The sequence below is a fragment of the Trichosurus vulpecula genome, chromosome 2 (genome assembly GCF_011100635.1).
Source record: "Trichosurus vulpecula isolate mTriVul1 chromosome 2, mTriVul1.pri, whole genome shotgun sequence".
NCBI classification, from domain to species: Eukaryota; Metazoa; Chordata; class Mammalia; order Diprotodontia; family Phalangeridae; genus Trichosurus; species Trichosurus vulpecula.
The window spans coordinates 229,296,202-229,312,236 of record NC_050574.1 but is presented as its reverse complement, the minus strand read 5'-3'; the positions used below and the strand labels follow the sequence as shown (position 1 = coordinate 229,312,236).

The 16,035-nt window shown below is 41.7% G+C and overlaps 1 protein-coding gene across 1 annotated transcript in view; it reads left to right on the top strand.

Annotated features, from left to right (window-relative positions):
* CHN1 (chimerin 1) overlaps positions 1-16,035 on the top strand; it is a 222,921-nt gene that overhangs the window by 152,879 nt on the left and 54,007 nt on the right. The window contains exon 6 of the mRNA XM_036747207.1: positions 15,707-15,784. Coding sequence (XP_036603102.1) covers positions 15,707-15,784 — 78 coding nt within the window. The remainder of the gene's footprint in view (positions 1-15,706; positions 15,785-16,035) is intronic.

The window sequence follows — 16,035 nt, the reverse complement described above, 5'->3', positions numbered from 1 at the left end:
GCCTTGAGTGACTTTCTTGCCCAAGATCACCCAAGTAGTTAGTGGCTCTACTCTCCTCACAACAACCCAGAAGAGTCCCTAGGTGCCGGTATTACTGTCCTAATCTTACAGGAAAGAAAATTTGGCCCAGAGAGGCTGAATGACTGATTCACGGCCACCTTTCTGGTCCATAACAGTAGCCAGGTCTCCTGACTCCAAACTCCAGTACAGTTCTCCCTTCCACATCCTCAGAGTTAGGGGCATGGCACCCCACCCCCCCTTGCTATCTGGAAAATCCACGTAAAATTTTTTGGCCTTCCCTTCGTGTCAGAGAAGAAGTCTGAATTATCATGCTATTAAAAAGTAAAATATGTGGTATTATACAATACTATAATATATTTTTTGCATTTCTGAGTTTCTAAATTTTTTCTGTGTCATCTCCCGGCCTTAGCATGTCATTTGCAGCTTCTCCAAAATTCCCCTCCAAAATTTCCATTTAGGGGCAGCTAGGTGGCACAGTGAGTAGAGCACCCGCCCTGGAGTCAGGAGGACCTGAGTTCAAATCCAGCCTCAGACACTTGAAACACTTACTAGCTGTGTGACCTTGGGCAAGTCACTTAACCCCAACTGCCCTGCCTTTCCCCCCTCCAAAAAAAAATAAATAAAAATTTCCATTTAATTTCCTATTCAGACCCATGATATATAAAAACTATGATGGGGAAAGTAGCGATGCAGAAGGGATAACTGTGCTTTTTATCCAGAATACCAGGCGTTAAAAAGGTGTTAAGTGAACTGACCTATACAATGGGACTTTGCGAACATTAAAGCATTAATATATAAGTATCAGTTGGGATTATTATAAATGCGATAAGGAGAATGAATAATTGTTCAGAACTTAGGTATTGCTTTCAGAAGGAAGGATCAGAACAGGTTTCATGGACGTTGTTGCTGTGGTGGTGGTTCAGTCATATCCGACTCGTTGTGACCCTATTTGGGGTTTCCTTGGCAAAGATACTGGAGTAGTTTGACGTTTCCTCCTCCAGCTTATTTTACAGAGAGGGAAACTGAGGCAAACAGGGTTAAGTTACTCGCCTAGGGCCACACAGGTAGTAATATCTGAGGCCAGATTTGAACTTAGGTCTTTCCTCACTCCAGGACCTGTGCTCTAGCTTCGTGGAGGAGGTGTTAAGCAGGTCCTTGAGGGTGGGCTCCCCTTTTCTGTGACTACTAAACCTGGTATATTTGGAAGATTTTAGCCATGCTTTCCTACAGTGTTAAAGGAGGGCTGTTGCAAGGGAAGGGAGGAAAGGTGTTGTCTCCTGGGAGCAAGAGCCTTAAAGAGAAACCAGGGAAAGGAAAAAACACCGTCCTCAGGCACTTAGAGGTTGCTATTTTTTTTCATTGAAGTTGGCAGGATGGGGCACCAAGGCTGCTATTGATGTTTGTCCTGAGCTTTGGAGCCAAAACTCTCTACTAAAACTAAAGCAGAAACACAACTGTGCAGTGCAGGGCATGCCAGAAGCCTAGAACAAAGCCCAGAGGGCAGACTTGAGCCAGGGGACAATGTCTGACTACAAATGACTTAGGGTTATGATTCTAGAGATAGAAGAGACGGCAGAAGCCATCTAGTGTAACTCGCTTATTTTTCAGTTGAGGAAACTGTAGCACAGAGGGGTTAAGTAACTTGTCCAAGGTTATAGTAACAATAAGCGTCAGAGGTAGAATTTGAACTCAGGTCTTTCCAGCACCATCTAGTTCTTACCTTTTGGTTGTTCATTCATTTTTCAGTCATGTCCTACCGTTCATGACCCCATTTGGGGTTTTCTTGGCAAAGATATTGGAGTGGTATTTACCATTTCTTTCTCCAGCTCATTTTGGAGATGAGGAAACTGAGGCAAACAGGGTTAAATGACTTGCCCAGGGTCACACAGCTAGTAAGTGTCTGAGGCTAGATTCGAACTCACAAAAATGAGTCTTCCTGACTTCAGGCCTGGTACTCTATACACTGTGCCCTAGCTGCCAGCTCTTACCTTCTATTCCCTTAATTTTAGGATCTCCCAAGAGCCCTCGCTGACTTCCCAAGCTGAATAACTGCGGTTTCTTAGTCAATAAGATAAATTTTAGTTTAATTTAATTTAATTCAATTCAGTACCAACTATATTCATGATTTTGTGATAAGTACACCAAGATGAAAAACAACGCAGATCACACCCACAGGGGGCTTACAGTCCAGTGGAAAAGATAGAATGCAGACATAAATAACCAAACTACAAACTAGACCATGGGGAGTGCATAGAAGAGATCACCCAGAGTAGCTGAGACGCAAATCTTGCCCCATTATTTCAGGAAGATGCCAGCCATGCTTCATTTCATGCCTCACTCCTGCCATCTTTGTTCTCAGCCTCCCCTACTGCCTGGCCACTTGTGGCCAGTGTACCCTTTCCTTATTCCTTGATACAAGGGACCGGTCTCTGTGGAGGGGAAGATGTATATTTCAAAAGAGAGGTGACATAAAAGCAAGAGATTTCACTGGAAATTAAAAAGTCAAATTGGGAGGATAATCTTACTCAGCTTACTAAATCGTCACCTGGATTTGAGTCTGCCACTCACATTCACATAACTATGCCACCAAATCATTGGTAAGAATATAGCCAGGATATCCTAAGAATAAAAACTAGCACTGAGATTTTATTTTGGGGAATTCCTGGGCAAGGAAACTCCTTCCACGAATGCAGGTTGGCGTATTTCTCTGCATTTAAAGTCTTTAGAAAGCTTCCTGTAACACTGAGAAGGTAGGGGCCAGGAAGAACTTGTTGCATCTCAGTTTTCTCAGATCGAAAACTACCCTTGGAGCAATCACAGAACTGTTGTATTGATTCAGTTGTTTAAGCACAGTGCCAGGTATACTTTAGGCACTCAGTAAATGCTTATCGAGTAAATGAATGAATCAGTCGACCATTGGAGCAAATCACTGAAAAGGAAAGAAAACCGTTAAGACCAAAGTGATAAATGTGTGCTTTCGTAGTGGCAGTTCAGTTTAAGTCTGTAAACCAGTGGTAAGAGTAAGCAGAATGTTGTCGTTTTCATACTTACGAATAACTGTCACCCCAATGGGACAGAAAGTTCAAAGGCAGCATTCCTTTGAATTCTTTCCCCCTCCATCCCCCGTGCTCCATTTATCTACACTGCTGGCGGGCTGAATTCTTCCTGTTACCTAGTTAGAGTTTAAATAAACTTTGTTTCAGGCCAGAATACTAACCTGAAAGTATATTGAGGAGAGAGGGAATGCATATGTGGTGCTGGGCTCACTGGTGGTGGGTGATTGGGTGATGGGATTCCTTCTGAATTTCTGTTGGACATTTTGTTTTTATTTGTATTTCATAGAATTATTGATTTAGTGCTGAAAGGGACCTTTGTGGTTTGTTTTCATCATATGGTCCCATTTGGGGTTTTCTTGGCAAAGATACTGGAGTGGTTTGCCATTTCCTTCTCTAGCTCATTTTACAGATAAGGAAACCGAGGCAAACAGAGTTAAGTGACTTACCCCAGATCATACGGCTAGTAAGCGTCTGAGGTCAGATTTGAACTCGTGAAGAGGAGCCTTCCTGACCCCATGCCCAGCACTCTATGCATTATGGCGCCACCTAGCGGCCCAGATTGGAACCTTATGGATCATCTAGTACAAACTCTTTGTTTTATAGATGAGGAAAGTGAGGCCTGGACATTACAAGTAACTTGCCCAGGGCCACTCAGCTGGCAGGTATCGGAAGTGGGGTTTGAACTCAGATCTCCCTGATCCCAAGTCTACTGCTCTGGGCACTATGCTGTTATGCATTTCTTATTTATTTTCTTTATACATGGTTTTTTTCCTCATTTATTTTCTTTATACAAGGTGTCACGAAGCCTAAATTTGTAAAACTTAAAATTGAAGTGGAAATTTTGAGACACCTTGTGTTTATTCTGTATATACTTGGATGTGTCCTTTTTGTCTCCTCTCTGTAAGCCCCTTGGAGGAGGGGGAGTCTCCTGAGAAAAGGTGTCATCCCAACACCTAGCAGTAAGGGCAGATAGGTGGCCCAGTGAATAAGACTCTGTGCCTGGAGTCAGGAAGACCTGAGTTCAAATCCAGCTTCAGACACTTACTTGTGACACTGGACAAGTCACTTAGCCCTGTTTGCCTCAGTTTCCTCATCTGTAAAATGAGCTGGAGAAGGAAAGGACAAACCACTCCAGTATCTTTGCCCAGAAAACCCCAAATGGGGTCATGAAGAGTTAAAAATGACTAAACTACAGCATAAGTATATCTAGTTCTTCTGTATATACTTATATTTGTCCTTATGGTCTTCCCTATTAGGTAGGCTCTTCATGAGTAGATTGTGTCCCTTAAACCTAGCACATAGTAGGTACTTCATAAATGTTGCTTGATAGACTGCTTTCTGTAATTGATGCCACATTGATTTCCAGACACGTTCAGCAGTAATAAAAGGGGAAAATGAAACGTTACTTGCTCCTCTCCTGCTGCTGACACTTAGTATGAACGAACATTCATCCTGGGGATAAGAATGGGATCCTAGCAAAAATGGACGACCCTAGGCAATGAAATTTTGTTTTCTTGTTTTATTGGTGAAAGGCTGAACACGGTCTCTGGGCTGAAATTTAAGATGCTCTCATCTTAGAATGGCTGCCTTGGGGGTATATTTGATGTCAGTTGGCCAACTCATTGGGATTCATGGGCAGACAGGCTTGCTTCTATCTTTAAACAAGGTTGAGGACCTAGAAGTAAGTCCTACTACATGCCATAATAAGATCCTTCCTTGCTCCTGCTTCACCAATGATTAAGACCTTGGAAGAAGTTAAGCACTTGGTGAAATTAGACTTCTCAAATTTTTTCTTCCTCCACCCCAAACTATCAGTCTATGTACAGAGAATTAAGTTTCATATTTGGAATCAGCAAAATAATTGCTGCTTATATTACCAATGTAATTCTATCTCGATGCTCAAACTTTGGGGGTTTCTTCCATGGCCAGAGTGCCCTACTGGTGCCCTCACAAAGTAGAGACAGACAAAGCACAGAAAGCCTCTAGCCTGTTGGGTAGAGAAACCCTCTGTGCTGAACTTTTGGAGGGACATGAAAGTTACACAAGATGGGCAAGAATGGGTGGCTTACGATCTGCATCATTGGAAGGAACTCCTAAATCAATGAGATCTCAGATCCCTTAGGTATGGAAGTCTTTGAGTATGCTACGACATTATTCTGCATATATAGTAATCCATAACCTTCAAGACTCTTCAAGAGCATGCCTCCTCATTGAAATAAATCTCAAGACAGTGATATTCCATCACTGCAGACCACAGAAATTAAAAGAACAGCTTCTAACATCAATACTATGTGCAATACAGAGCTAGGTGGGAAGGTAGATCAAGCTTTGGGCCCGGAGTCAGGAAAAGCTAAGTTCAAATTCCAACCCACGCACTTACTAGCTATGCGATCTTGGGCAAGTCATTACTTTTCCCACCTGGACTTCATCCTTATCTCCAGAAGTTCATTTTTCTGCAAGAGGATATCAACTCTGAAACTCCTACCTCCTTAGTTACTCCCTGCCCCCAAAGCCCCACCTTCTCTCTGACTGGAGAGAGTAGACAGTGGACATTTCAGGGAGAGGGTCCAGGGAAGACCCCTCATCATTTCCTGTCCAGCTGCAAGACTGCATCATGCCCCCACCTCTTACCTTCTCCTCCCTTTTCAGCTTCTTTTTATGTTTTGTTTCCTCTATTAGACTATGAGCTTCTTGAAGACAGGGACTGCCTTTTGCCTTCCTTTGTATCCCCAGCACTTATCATAGTGCCTGGCACATAGTAGGTGCTTAATAAATGTTTCTTGACTGACTAATTTAACCTCTGTTTGCCTCAGTTTCCTCACCTATGAAACAAGGATAACAACAGCACCTACCTCCCAGAATTGTCGTGAGAATTGAAAGGGGTATTATTTGTAAAGTGCTTATCACAGTGCCTGGCACATAATAGGTACTGTATAAGTGCTAACTCCTCCTCATCCTAGTATTATTATTATTAAATAGAGAAATCTTGCCAACAGAATCCTCAAGATACAGGGATTTGCTTCTCCCAGGTACCTGCCAATCAGTTCAGCCAGAATGACTCTGAGCCAAGCTTGACACTCATCAGGCAGGTGAAAGCATGTTAAGTGCTTGTTGTGATCAAGGAACACCTTGAGAGAATAGACCATCCCCAGTCCGCCTGAACGAAGCCGGGGTGGCCACAGCTGCTCACATCACCTAGCATTAGGCAGTCTTGATTGTTGGAGTGACATGAATGCCCTGGAGCCGAATCGTGTTGGGAAGATTAATGGCAACATGCCTCCGGACGGATCCTGGAGTAAGTGTAGCCTTCCTCCTAAATGGCTGGAAATGCATCAGTAATTGGTGACAATACCTTCTGCAGGACTTTCTTGTAAAACCTGTCACCAGAGTTGGAAGAACCATCATGCATCCTACAGATTGTGAGGATCTACCAATTTATAGCACTAGAAACTGTGTTGTGAGTCTATGGTAGACTCAGAGCTTCTACTCATTACTGTTGGTGGGGGTGGGGTGAGGTAGGGAGAGCAAAAACCTCTAAGAAAGGAACTGCCTTATGGTACTAGGTATCTACATCCCCAGCACAGACAATCATTTAAATAGCCCAAGTGAAGGAAATTTGTAGAATGTTGAATGAATAAATGAAAGAAAAAAGCATTTATTAATCATTAGGCTAAGTGCTGGGAGTACAGACAGAAAAATTAAGACAGTTCTTGCCCTTGGGGAATCTATACTCTCATTGGGAGATATTATAATAAAAGAAGGTCTCCCACTGCTGGGGCTATCTCCAGTCATCCTGATCTATATCTGGTCACTGGACCTGGATGGCTCTGGAGGAGAGAGTGAGGAGTGACTTTGCACCGCCCTGCCTCACTTAAATCCAATTCACTTGCAAATCATAACATCACCTTCCTGATATCATCAATCCTCTTCAAGAACAAAGGATAAACAACAGCAATTAAATATATAATATTAAAATACATAGTATTAAATATGTCAATTAAATACAATAAATAAATACAATAAAACTAAACACAATATAAATTAAGTACAATAAAAGAAAATTCAACTGTAGGGCAGAGAGAAAAGGCTTTAAGTCCTAAGGCTTCAAGGTGGGCCCAAGATAAGCAAGAGGTAGAGGTTCCTTTGGGGCAGGTAAGTGGTGCAGTGCCTGAAGTGAGGAAGACTCATCTTCCTGAGTTCAAATCTGATCTCAGATACTTACTAGCTGTGTGACCCTGGATGAGTCACTTACCCCTGGTTGCCTTAGTTCCTCATCCATAAATGAACTGGAGAAAGAATTGGCAAACCACTTCAGTATCTTTGCCAAGAAAATCCCTAGTGAAACAACTGAACAACAACAAGAGAAGTCCTTAGGTGTTCTCTGAAAGTTTATGTGAAGAGTGAGGTAATTTGTCAGGATCTAGACATTTTACCAATTTGCTTGAGAGCTAGAAATGTTCCTTTTGCTCAAATGGGAACAAATAGAAGAGGTTGAGCACTAATTAAATAAGACAGCTTTGAGCTAGTTATGTTTATCCAGTGGGCTTCACAAACCGTGTTGATGCTTTGTGGAAACACAAGGGTGCCAGTAATAAGGCAGAGAAGCAGTCCCCAAATCTAGAGGCTGTTGCTAATCCACCTGCCCTCAAAGGGGACCTTAGCCTTAGCAGAGATGACCAATAGCTCTTTGTCATTTATGTTACTCCTGGTGTCCAATCGGTTAATTCTTGCAGAGAGTCTTTGCAAATCTGTTCAACTCCATTCAGCAAGCATTTATTGAGTATCTACTATGGAGGAGCTTTTAGAAAGTCAAAGTCAAAGATGAAACAGTCCCGACTCTCAAGGGGTTTATATTCTCCTAGGGAGAAATAATATATGTATAACAGATAAGTCAAATCAAAGTAACATGCATAATGGTTATGGAATTATTCTTGGAGTCTGAAAGGCCAGCTAGGGTTTGAAAATGTGTTGCATACGTCATTAAGTGGTGTGCCTAGGCCAGCCCACATTACCTCTCTGTGCCTTACTTTCCTCATCTATAAAAAATGGGAGTTGAACCCATTGGCCTCTAAGGCCTCTTCCAAAATGAAATCTATTATCTTCTGATTCTAAATACAAAGTGGTTCTGATGAGATGGATGATGGGAACACAAAAAAACCTGGGAGTACCATGAAAGGCCTCTTACACGAGGAAGGACTTAAGATGCGCCTCCAAGGGAGCAGGAGAGGTAAGGAGGAAAAGCACTCCAGGCATGCAGGGCGGCCTTGCAGAAGCACATCTTGTACCAGGGACAGCAGTTGGCCATTTTGGCTAGAGCAGGGCATGAGGAGAAGTGACGTGAAATTCATCTGGAAAAATAGATTGAAACCAGATTATGAAGAGCTGTAAATGTCAGCAGAGTTTATAATTAAAGTACATTCAATTTACAATTTCAATTGAGAGCCTATTTTCAAAGATTATAAATTGTGGTACTACCATTTTAACTAAGTTCTGATGATCAAGATGGCGACCTTAAGAAGAGATTTCAGGAAGTTCTGTGTCCTTTTGATATATCAAGTATTTGAACAGAAAAAAAGAGGAATGTGAAATTAGATTATCTAATGTCGAATTCTTAGGCTTGCATATCAGGACTGCTGAACCTACTGAATTTCTATTTGTTCACTGAAAGGCATCCATTGCAGAGCCACTCCATGGTCTACTGGAAGAGGACTTGGTATGACTTCATTAACATGTTGTTTGTCCTTCATCTTTGAAGAGGACTAATGACGTCATGGGGTGATGTTTTGACTTGAATGTGAATTGGATTGAAGTGAGGCAGAGTTGGGCAAAGTCATCAGCCTCTCTCTCTCCTCCAAAGTCATCAAAGTCCAGTAGAGGACAAAAGTCAGGATGACTGGTGATGGCCTGGGGTGAAGTGGATGCCCTTGGCATCTTTGATGTCTGACCAAGGTCTAAGCTCTCCATAGTGCCTGCCTCAGCTGCCTTCATGGCTGTTGGAACAAATTGTTCTCATCTGCCCGTTCCACCAGAGGCTGTCTTCACATGCTTGGGATAAACATCCCCCTAACTCGCCAACAGGTTTGAGGCCTATCAGTTACCCTCGACCTGGTTTAGCCTATCTACCAAGAAGATTCTATCATTGTGTGGCCACTTTGTATGCTACAACTTCTTGGACCCACCAGATTTAGAGTGAGAAGACCTGGATTCAAATCCTTGCTCTGTCTCTTAATACCCCATGTCACCTTGGGAAAGTCTTTTCAATTTTCTGTTTCTCAATTTCTGAGAAGATTGGACTAGATACCCTCTAGGATCCCCTTCCAGGTCTCCTACCATGTTTTCTACAATAGCAAGTAGTTGACACAATAATCACAAACCACTACTTCTTACCATCGATGTTTCACCACACTTTGTTGGAACCATATTTAGCCACAGGAGGCTCACGGTACTAAGGCATCAAATTTTTGAGATTCCAATACTGCACTGACCGCAGAATAAAACTCTTTACAAGGTGACAAAAAAGCTCCTCTATTATTGTGGCCTCAGTAAATTCCACAGCTACATCTGTGGATGGACCTTTACAGTGCCGCCTGAAGGGCTCTTTTCTGAGGTGTCTACATGCACCATTAGGTCACTATATTTGTAGCACTGAAAATGCTTATGACCATAGTCTTAATTAGGGACCTAGAAGGTGACTATCGAATGCCAGTCCCTTGAGCCTTCTGTCCCTGCGGATTCTTAAGGTAGAAGGAAGGACCTCCCTAATCTACCTTTTTAGGCTGATCAAAATCAACTGTACAAAAACTGTGCAGTTTAACTTGCTTCTCCAGTGAGACAGGCTAGCCAACAGTGAGACTGCCAAAAGAATTAAAGCAATTTGCAATCCATAAACTTGAGTTTATCTGCCCATAAAAGATGCTTCATGTGGAGAAATTACATTGTTCCAAAGGATCCTCATTGTGTTATCTTGGCCACTCAACATACAGTGTATCTGGGAACCGTAGGCATGAGAGCATTGGCTAGAGCCAGTGGCTGTTGAACAAACCATAAAGAAGAATAGTACTTGCTAGGCCAGATGCTGCAATCTGCCAAAAGCAGCTGCTTCTCCATGGGAAGTAACTGAGAACGTGGGATCAAGAATCCATGCCAGTTTTGTGGGACCTTTTTTAGTAAAAGAATACTTTGATTGAGGTTGTTTCCTCAAAATGACTCTGAAGTACTCTCAGTTCCATTTAAAACCTTTGCTGCCATGATCATGGTTCTGCAGCATCCATTTACTGCACAGATTGCCAAACACTATTGTTTCTGAGGATGCATATGTATTTACTAGGTGGCACAGTGGATGGAGTGCTAGTCCTAGAGTAAGAAAGAGCTGAGTTCAAATCCTGCCTTAGATATTTATTAGTCACAAGAACCCGGGCAAGTCTCCATATCCCTTGGGTTATTTGTGTGATGCCAAAAAAAAGCTTCTATTCCAATGGAAAATGCAGTTTGTTTTTTCTATTTCTTCATTTGTAAAGTGGAGGTAATACTAGCACCCAACTCATAGGGATGCCATGAGGATCGAGTGAAATAACATAGCCAAAGTTCTTTCCAAATCATAAAACATTTTGTAAGTGTTAGCTGGTGGTGTTATTGACCTCAGTTTATTTTCATGTAAGGAATAGGACTAGAACCTTTTCTAAGCTATTACCATTATACCGCCTCTTCCTTCAAGCAAATAATCAGGCTAAAGTGTTGGCACAGATTACTAAAATTATCCTCTGGCAGACTTTTGGTTTCTCATTCCTTTATGTGGGATAAACTTCACTGTCTACTAAACTAGGAATGAGGCGACCTCTCAAGACTTCTTACCATCTTACCCAGACTTAATGGGAAACTTATGATCAATCAGTCAGTTGATCGATTGAAAAACTTATAAGATAGCCAAAAATATTATCGCATGGTTTTTATTCGTACCTGCTCTTTGTTTATCTTTACTGTGAGTGTCAAACATTACCAGCAATTACGGAGCTGGACTCAGATGTTCCTGTAGTGGGATTATGGAGCCTGTTCCATGCAAATCCAGAGTAAGACGGTCTTGGGTGACATTGCCGCGTGGTCCAACTTCAGTGGTGTAGCGCACTGGATTTGGAGTCAAGAAGATCTGAAGGTAAATCCTGCCTTGGGCACTCATTAGCCGTGCGACCCTGGACAAGTCACTTTATATGAGTCTCAGTTTCCTTATTTGTAAAATGGAGCTGATAATGGCACCTACCTATTGTTGCGAAGATCAAATAAGACAATACGTATGAAGGCCTTTGCAAACCTTATAGTGCTGTACATAGTTGTTGTTTTGGTCATTTGAGTCACATTTGACTCTTTGTGAACCCATTTAGGGTTTTCTCGACAAAGATCCTGGAGTGATTTGCCTTTTCCTTCTCCAAGTCATTTTGTGGTTGCTGGTGTCGTTGAGTCATTTCAGTCGTATCTGACTCTGCGCGACCCCATCTGGGGTTTTCTTGACACAGATATAAAGTCGTTTGCCGTTTCCTTCTCTGGCTCCTTTTGTTTTCGTTGTTCAGTCTTTTTAGTAGTGACCGATTCTTTGTGACACCATTCTGGGGTTTTCTTGGCAAAGATACTGGAGTGTTTTGCCATCTCCTTCTCCAGCTCATTTGACAGACCAAGGTAAGCAGGGTGAAGTGACTTGCCCAGGGTCACATAGCTAGTGAGTGTCTGAGACTGGATTTGAACTCAGGAAGGTGAATCTTCCCGACTCCAGGCCCAGTGCTCTACGCGCTGCATCACCTAGCTGCCCCATAGTGCTATAGTAATGCTAGTGATCATCATCATCATCATCATCATCATTATTACTGTTCCCCTTTGGGATGACTTTATCACAACAGAACTACTACATCCCCAATAAGCCATCTTTCCACCTCCCGAGGACTCACTCTTCAGAGCTCCCAGCCATTCCTTGTAGTGCCCTGCTGGGATCTCTGTCCCATAGCACAGTGGCAGCCTGGCAAAAAGGCCAAGATTGCTGGTTAGAACATCATCAGCTAAATGAGGAGCAGTGATTCGGAGATGCCCATCATGGGTCACAAGGGGCAATATAGGGAGATTATTTGGGGGGAGTCCTTAATGTTTTATGCCTTTTCGATAGTGGAGATAGTTAAAGAGTAGTCTTTAGTTTAAAAAAATCAGCTTTGTAGAAGGCCTGCCCTTACCTGTTGCTGATGTTTAAGAAATCAGTATGTATTTTAAGTCACCCAGCGTCGCTAACACATTCCTGGTAACATAACCTGAGTTAAAAAAAAAAAAGTCAAACTGCATTTTCCATCGGAATGGAAGCCTTTTTTATGTCACACAAATATCCCAAGGCGTATGGAGACATGCAATTGGGATATACCTAAATGTAAATTTTATCAATTTGTGTCTTTATTCATTTAAAAGTCATGACAGGTTGGAAGCAGATCAAACAATTAAAATGAATAATTCAATAAAAATCACTTTGGAAAGTATGAAAAACTAAACATAAAACAGTTTGATCACCTGGAATGGATTAAGGATTCCTTCATGCCTTCATTAGACTAAAATGTATAACCAGAGGGCTGGAGGGTAGAATACCAAACTCCCCCCAAAGTCTTTCTTTATGGAGGGTAGAAATTGGATTTCCATCTCACTCCGCTTTTCTCCTGCAGCTCTTCCTGGTTTAAACTCCATGGAATGAGATGCCTCTTAGTGTCTCTTCCCCAAGCCCCAACTTTTCAGCTTCTTTTTGTGTGTTGTCTTCTCCCATTAGATTCTAAGCTATTTGAGGGCAGGAACTGTATTTGTTTTCCTTATTTGAAACCCAGTCCTTAGCACAGTGCCTGGCACATAGTAGATACATAATAAATGTTTACTGAATTGAATTGGTATACACCACCTATAGAACATAAACTCTGAAGTGAATTGTTTGTGCTTTGAAAGCTGGACTCCATTCATTCGCGTAGAAAGATTTCTAGATTCTTCAAGCACCATGTGGATTAGAATCAAAATTCATTATCCTCATAAACTTGTTTCTAAATTATAGGCTTTTTCAACATTATTGCTCTCTGAGGTTGACCTTTTCCTGTGTTGTGGTTTTGTTCTGGGCTAACATATCCTTTCCTTTCTCATTCCCTAAATTCAATTTCCCTAAAACAAGGATTTATTTTCCTTGTCACTGTGCTGGGTGATTAGAAATATACCCATTGTTTCAAAAGGCAAAAACAAAAACAAAAATCATCTGAGGAATAAGGATATCTAAATTTAAGCATATTATTGCAAAAGTATATTCAAATGACTTCTTTTACCCCATTATTTGATAATTAATAGTTGTACAAAGAACAAATAGCTTTATTCTGAGTAATTTCAAGTACTATGAGCACAAACGTACTGTTAAGTTGTACTGATTCAGTTTTACTCATAATAGATTAAAAAATAAATTGTTTTCCTTTTCAATAGTACTGTTAAAATCTATAGCATATTTTTATAAAGCAGAGAGATAAGAAATAATTTGAAAGGGGGTCTTTGGTTGGATTGAAAGTTGTAGCACCTTAATAAATGTGCTCAGTGTTCCTACATGTAATTGAGCTGGCTTTGACTCCTAGACGCAGTGTTTACCTGAAGTCCTACAGATATAAAGCAGTCCACAGATCTCACAGGCATTATTATTAAAGATTCCCCTTATTGTCTAGTTGAGTGCTCAACTCTCACAGACCTTGGGCAGATCAGAGCCTATTTTCACAACTATGGGCTAAAAAGCTTGATGATTGAGAGGTAAAGCAATGCCTGACTGTTATTTCAACTTCATTTTGAGTGGGTGGAGGTGAGGGGGTGGCAGGGGCAAGGAGAATGTCCAGACCTCCAATTTCATTTGGTATCAGGAACTTGCCAATGAGGAAACTCCTACTACCAATACAGATCAGCAGGCATTCTGCAACTTACAGTCTTAGAGAATTGCCTGGGGAGCACTGGTAGGTTTCAGTTTAGACCCCGGGCAAAACTACTTTGGTTGGTTGTGAAGGAAAGAAACGATATTTCATCCACCTTCTTTAGTTGCATAACAGACATGTCCCTAAATATTCTTGGATCTATCTGATAGTCAAAAACTTCTCTGATCTTCACCTAATGGCTTCATAAACTTGTCTCTTTAATAGAGTTGTGCTGCAGTTGCTAGCTTGACTGTGTGTGTATATACATACATACCTATCTACATTATATATGAATTACTGAACAATGAGACAGATTAGCCTCTTCCTTGAATAGTTCATTCTTTTAAAACGCCAACTATGTGTTTCAATCTCATTTTGCTTTTAAATGGTAAAAGATGCCATTTTGTAATGATGTATGACTCACTCATTGCTCATTATCTTCCTACTGATATTTTTTACCTTGAGCCAGCAAGAAAATCTGAGAAGAGGAAGAGGGAGAGGGAAAGGGAGAAGGGGGGAGGGGGGAGGGGGGGAGAGAGACAGAGAGAGAGAGAGAGAGAGAGAGAGAGAGAGAGAGAGAGAGAGAGAGAGGGAGGGAGGGAGGAAGGAAGAGGAGGGGAGAGGAGAGGAGAGGAGAGGAGAGGAGAGGAGAGGAGAGGAGAGGAGAGGAGAGGAGAGGAGAGGAGAGGAGAGGAGAGGAGAGGAGAGGAGAGGGTGGGGGAGAGGAAGAGAGAAAGGAAAAGAGAGGGGGGAGATAAGAGGGGGGAGGGGAGGAGAGGAGAGAGGAGAGGAGAGAGGGGGGGGAAAGAGTGGGGGGAGAAGGAGAGGGGAGAGGAGAGAGAGAGAGAGAGAGAGAGAGAGAGAGAGAGAGAGAGAGAGAGAGAGAGAGAGAGAGAGAGAGAGAGAGAGAGAGAGAATATGAGAATTGAGAACTACCGTCCTTAAATACTATTGCGGGGCTTTCATTGGTTATCTACTTTCTTAATGTGACCAGTCTAATCCAGCCTTGCTTGTTAAAGCCCTCCCCTCCCCCAGCCTCCTTTTGCTAGAGTGAGGTTAGCAGGGTGTCTGTTGCTAGAAACTGATTACATTCAGTATGTGGGCATCTTTCATTCAAAATGGACATCACTATAGTTGAATAGGCAGGAAAGCTCTTAGAAGTGCATAATTTGTCTTAATCCCATGGTTTCTAAAAGAGAGTCGGCAAGAGATGTTTGGATTTTTGTATGTTAGCATCGACTCTTTTTCAGTTCAGATCCTTAAGTTTCCCAGAGCTTAAATAGAGATCCCTTTAAAAAAAAAAAAAAGCAGAAGCCAGAAGAATTTGTCTAGTTAAAGTCGACCTCTTTTTAAGAAGTGCTTCATCATTCTACTCCACCTCTTCGTGATGTTTCTCTGCAGCTCTCTGTAGGTTAGGGGTCTGGGTTGCTAGCAGAATGCTCATTTTTATGAGCTGAGTACAGTTCATCGACAGACATAGATCAATATAGGGTTTTCTTTCCTGTGCATTCCAAAATGCCATCCAAAGAATCTTGGTCAGGGAGGAAAACGAATAGACCTGCAGTTCACAAATCAAAACGAGAGAACCGCCAGCAAGATGTGTTGATAGCAGCCCTGGGAATGAAACTGGGTTCTCAAAAGTCATCTGTGACAATTTGGCAACCTCTTAAACTCTTTGCTTATTCGCAGTTGACATCCCTCGTTAGAAGAGCAACTCTGAAAGAAAATGAGCAGATTCCGAAATATGAAAAGGTTCATAATTTCAAGGTAAGAATGTCTTCATTTTTTAACCCCTTCTTAGGAAGAAAAAGTGTGTTATTAGCAGAAAGATTCAGTATCGAAGGGATAGCTACTTGTGTAATTTTAAAAACAAGGGTAGTAATGAAAATGTTTATGCTGTTTATGAGAATAAGATGCTTTTAAGCTTATTTTATGCCCAGAAAAGGTAAGAAGTTAAGAGAAATCCAAGCTCATTTTCTGTAATACCTCTTTGGGAATTTCATCTAATCAGTGCAAAT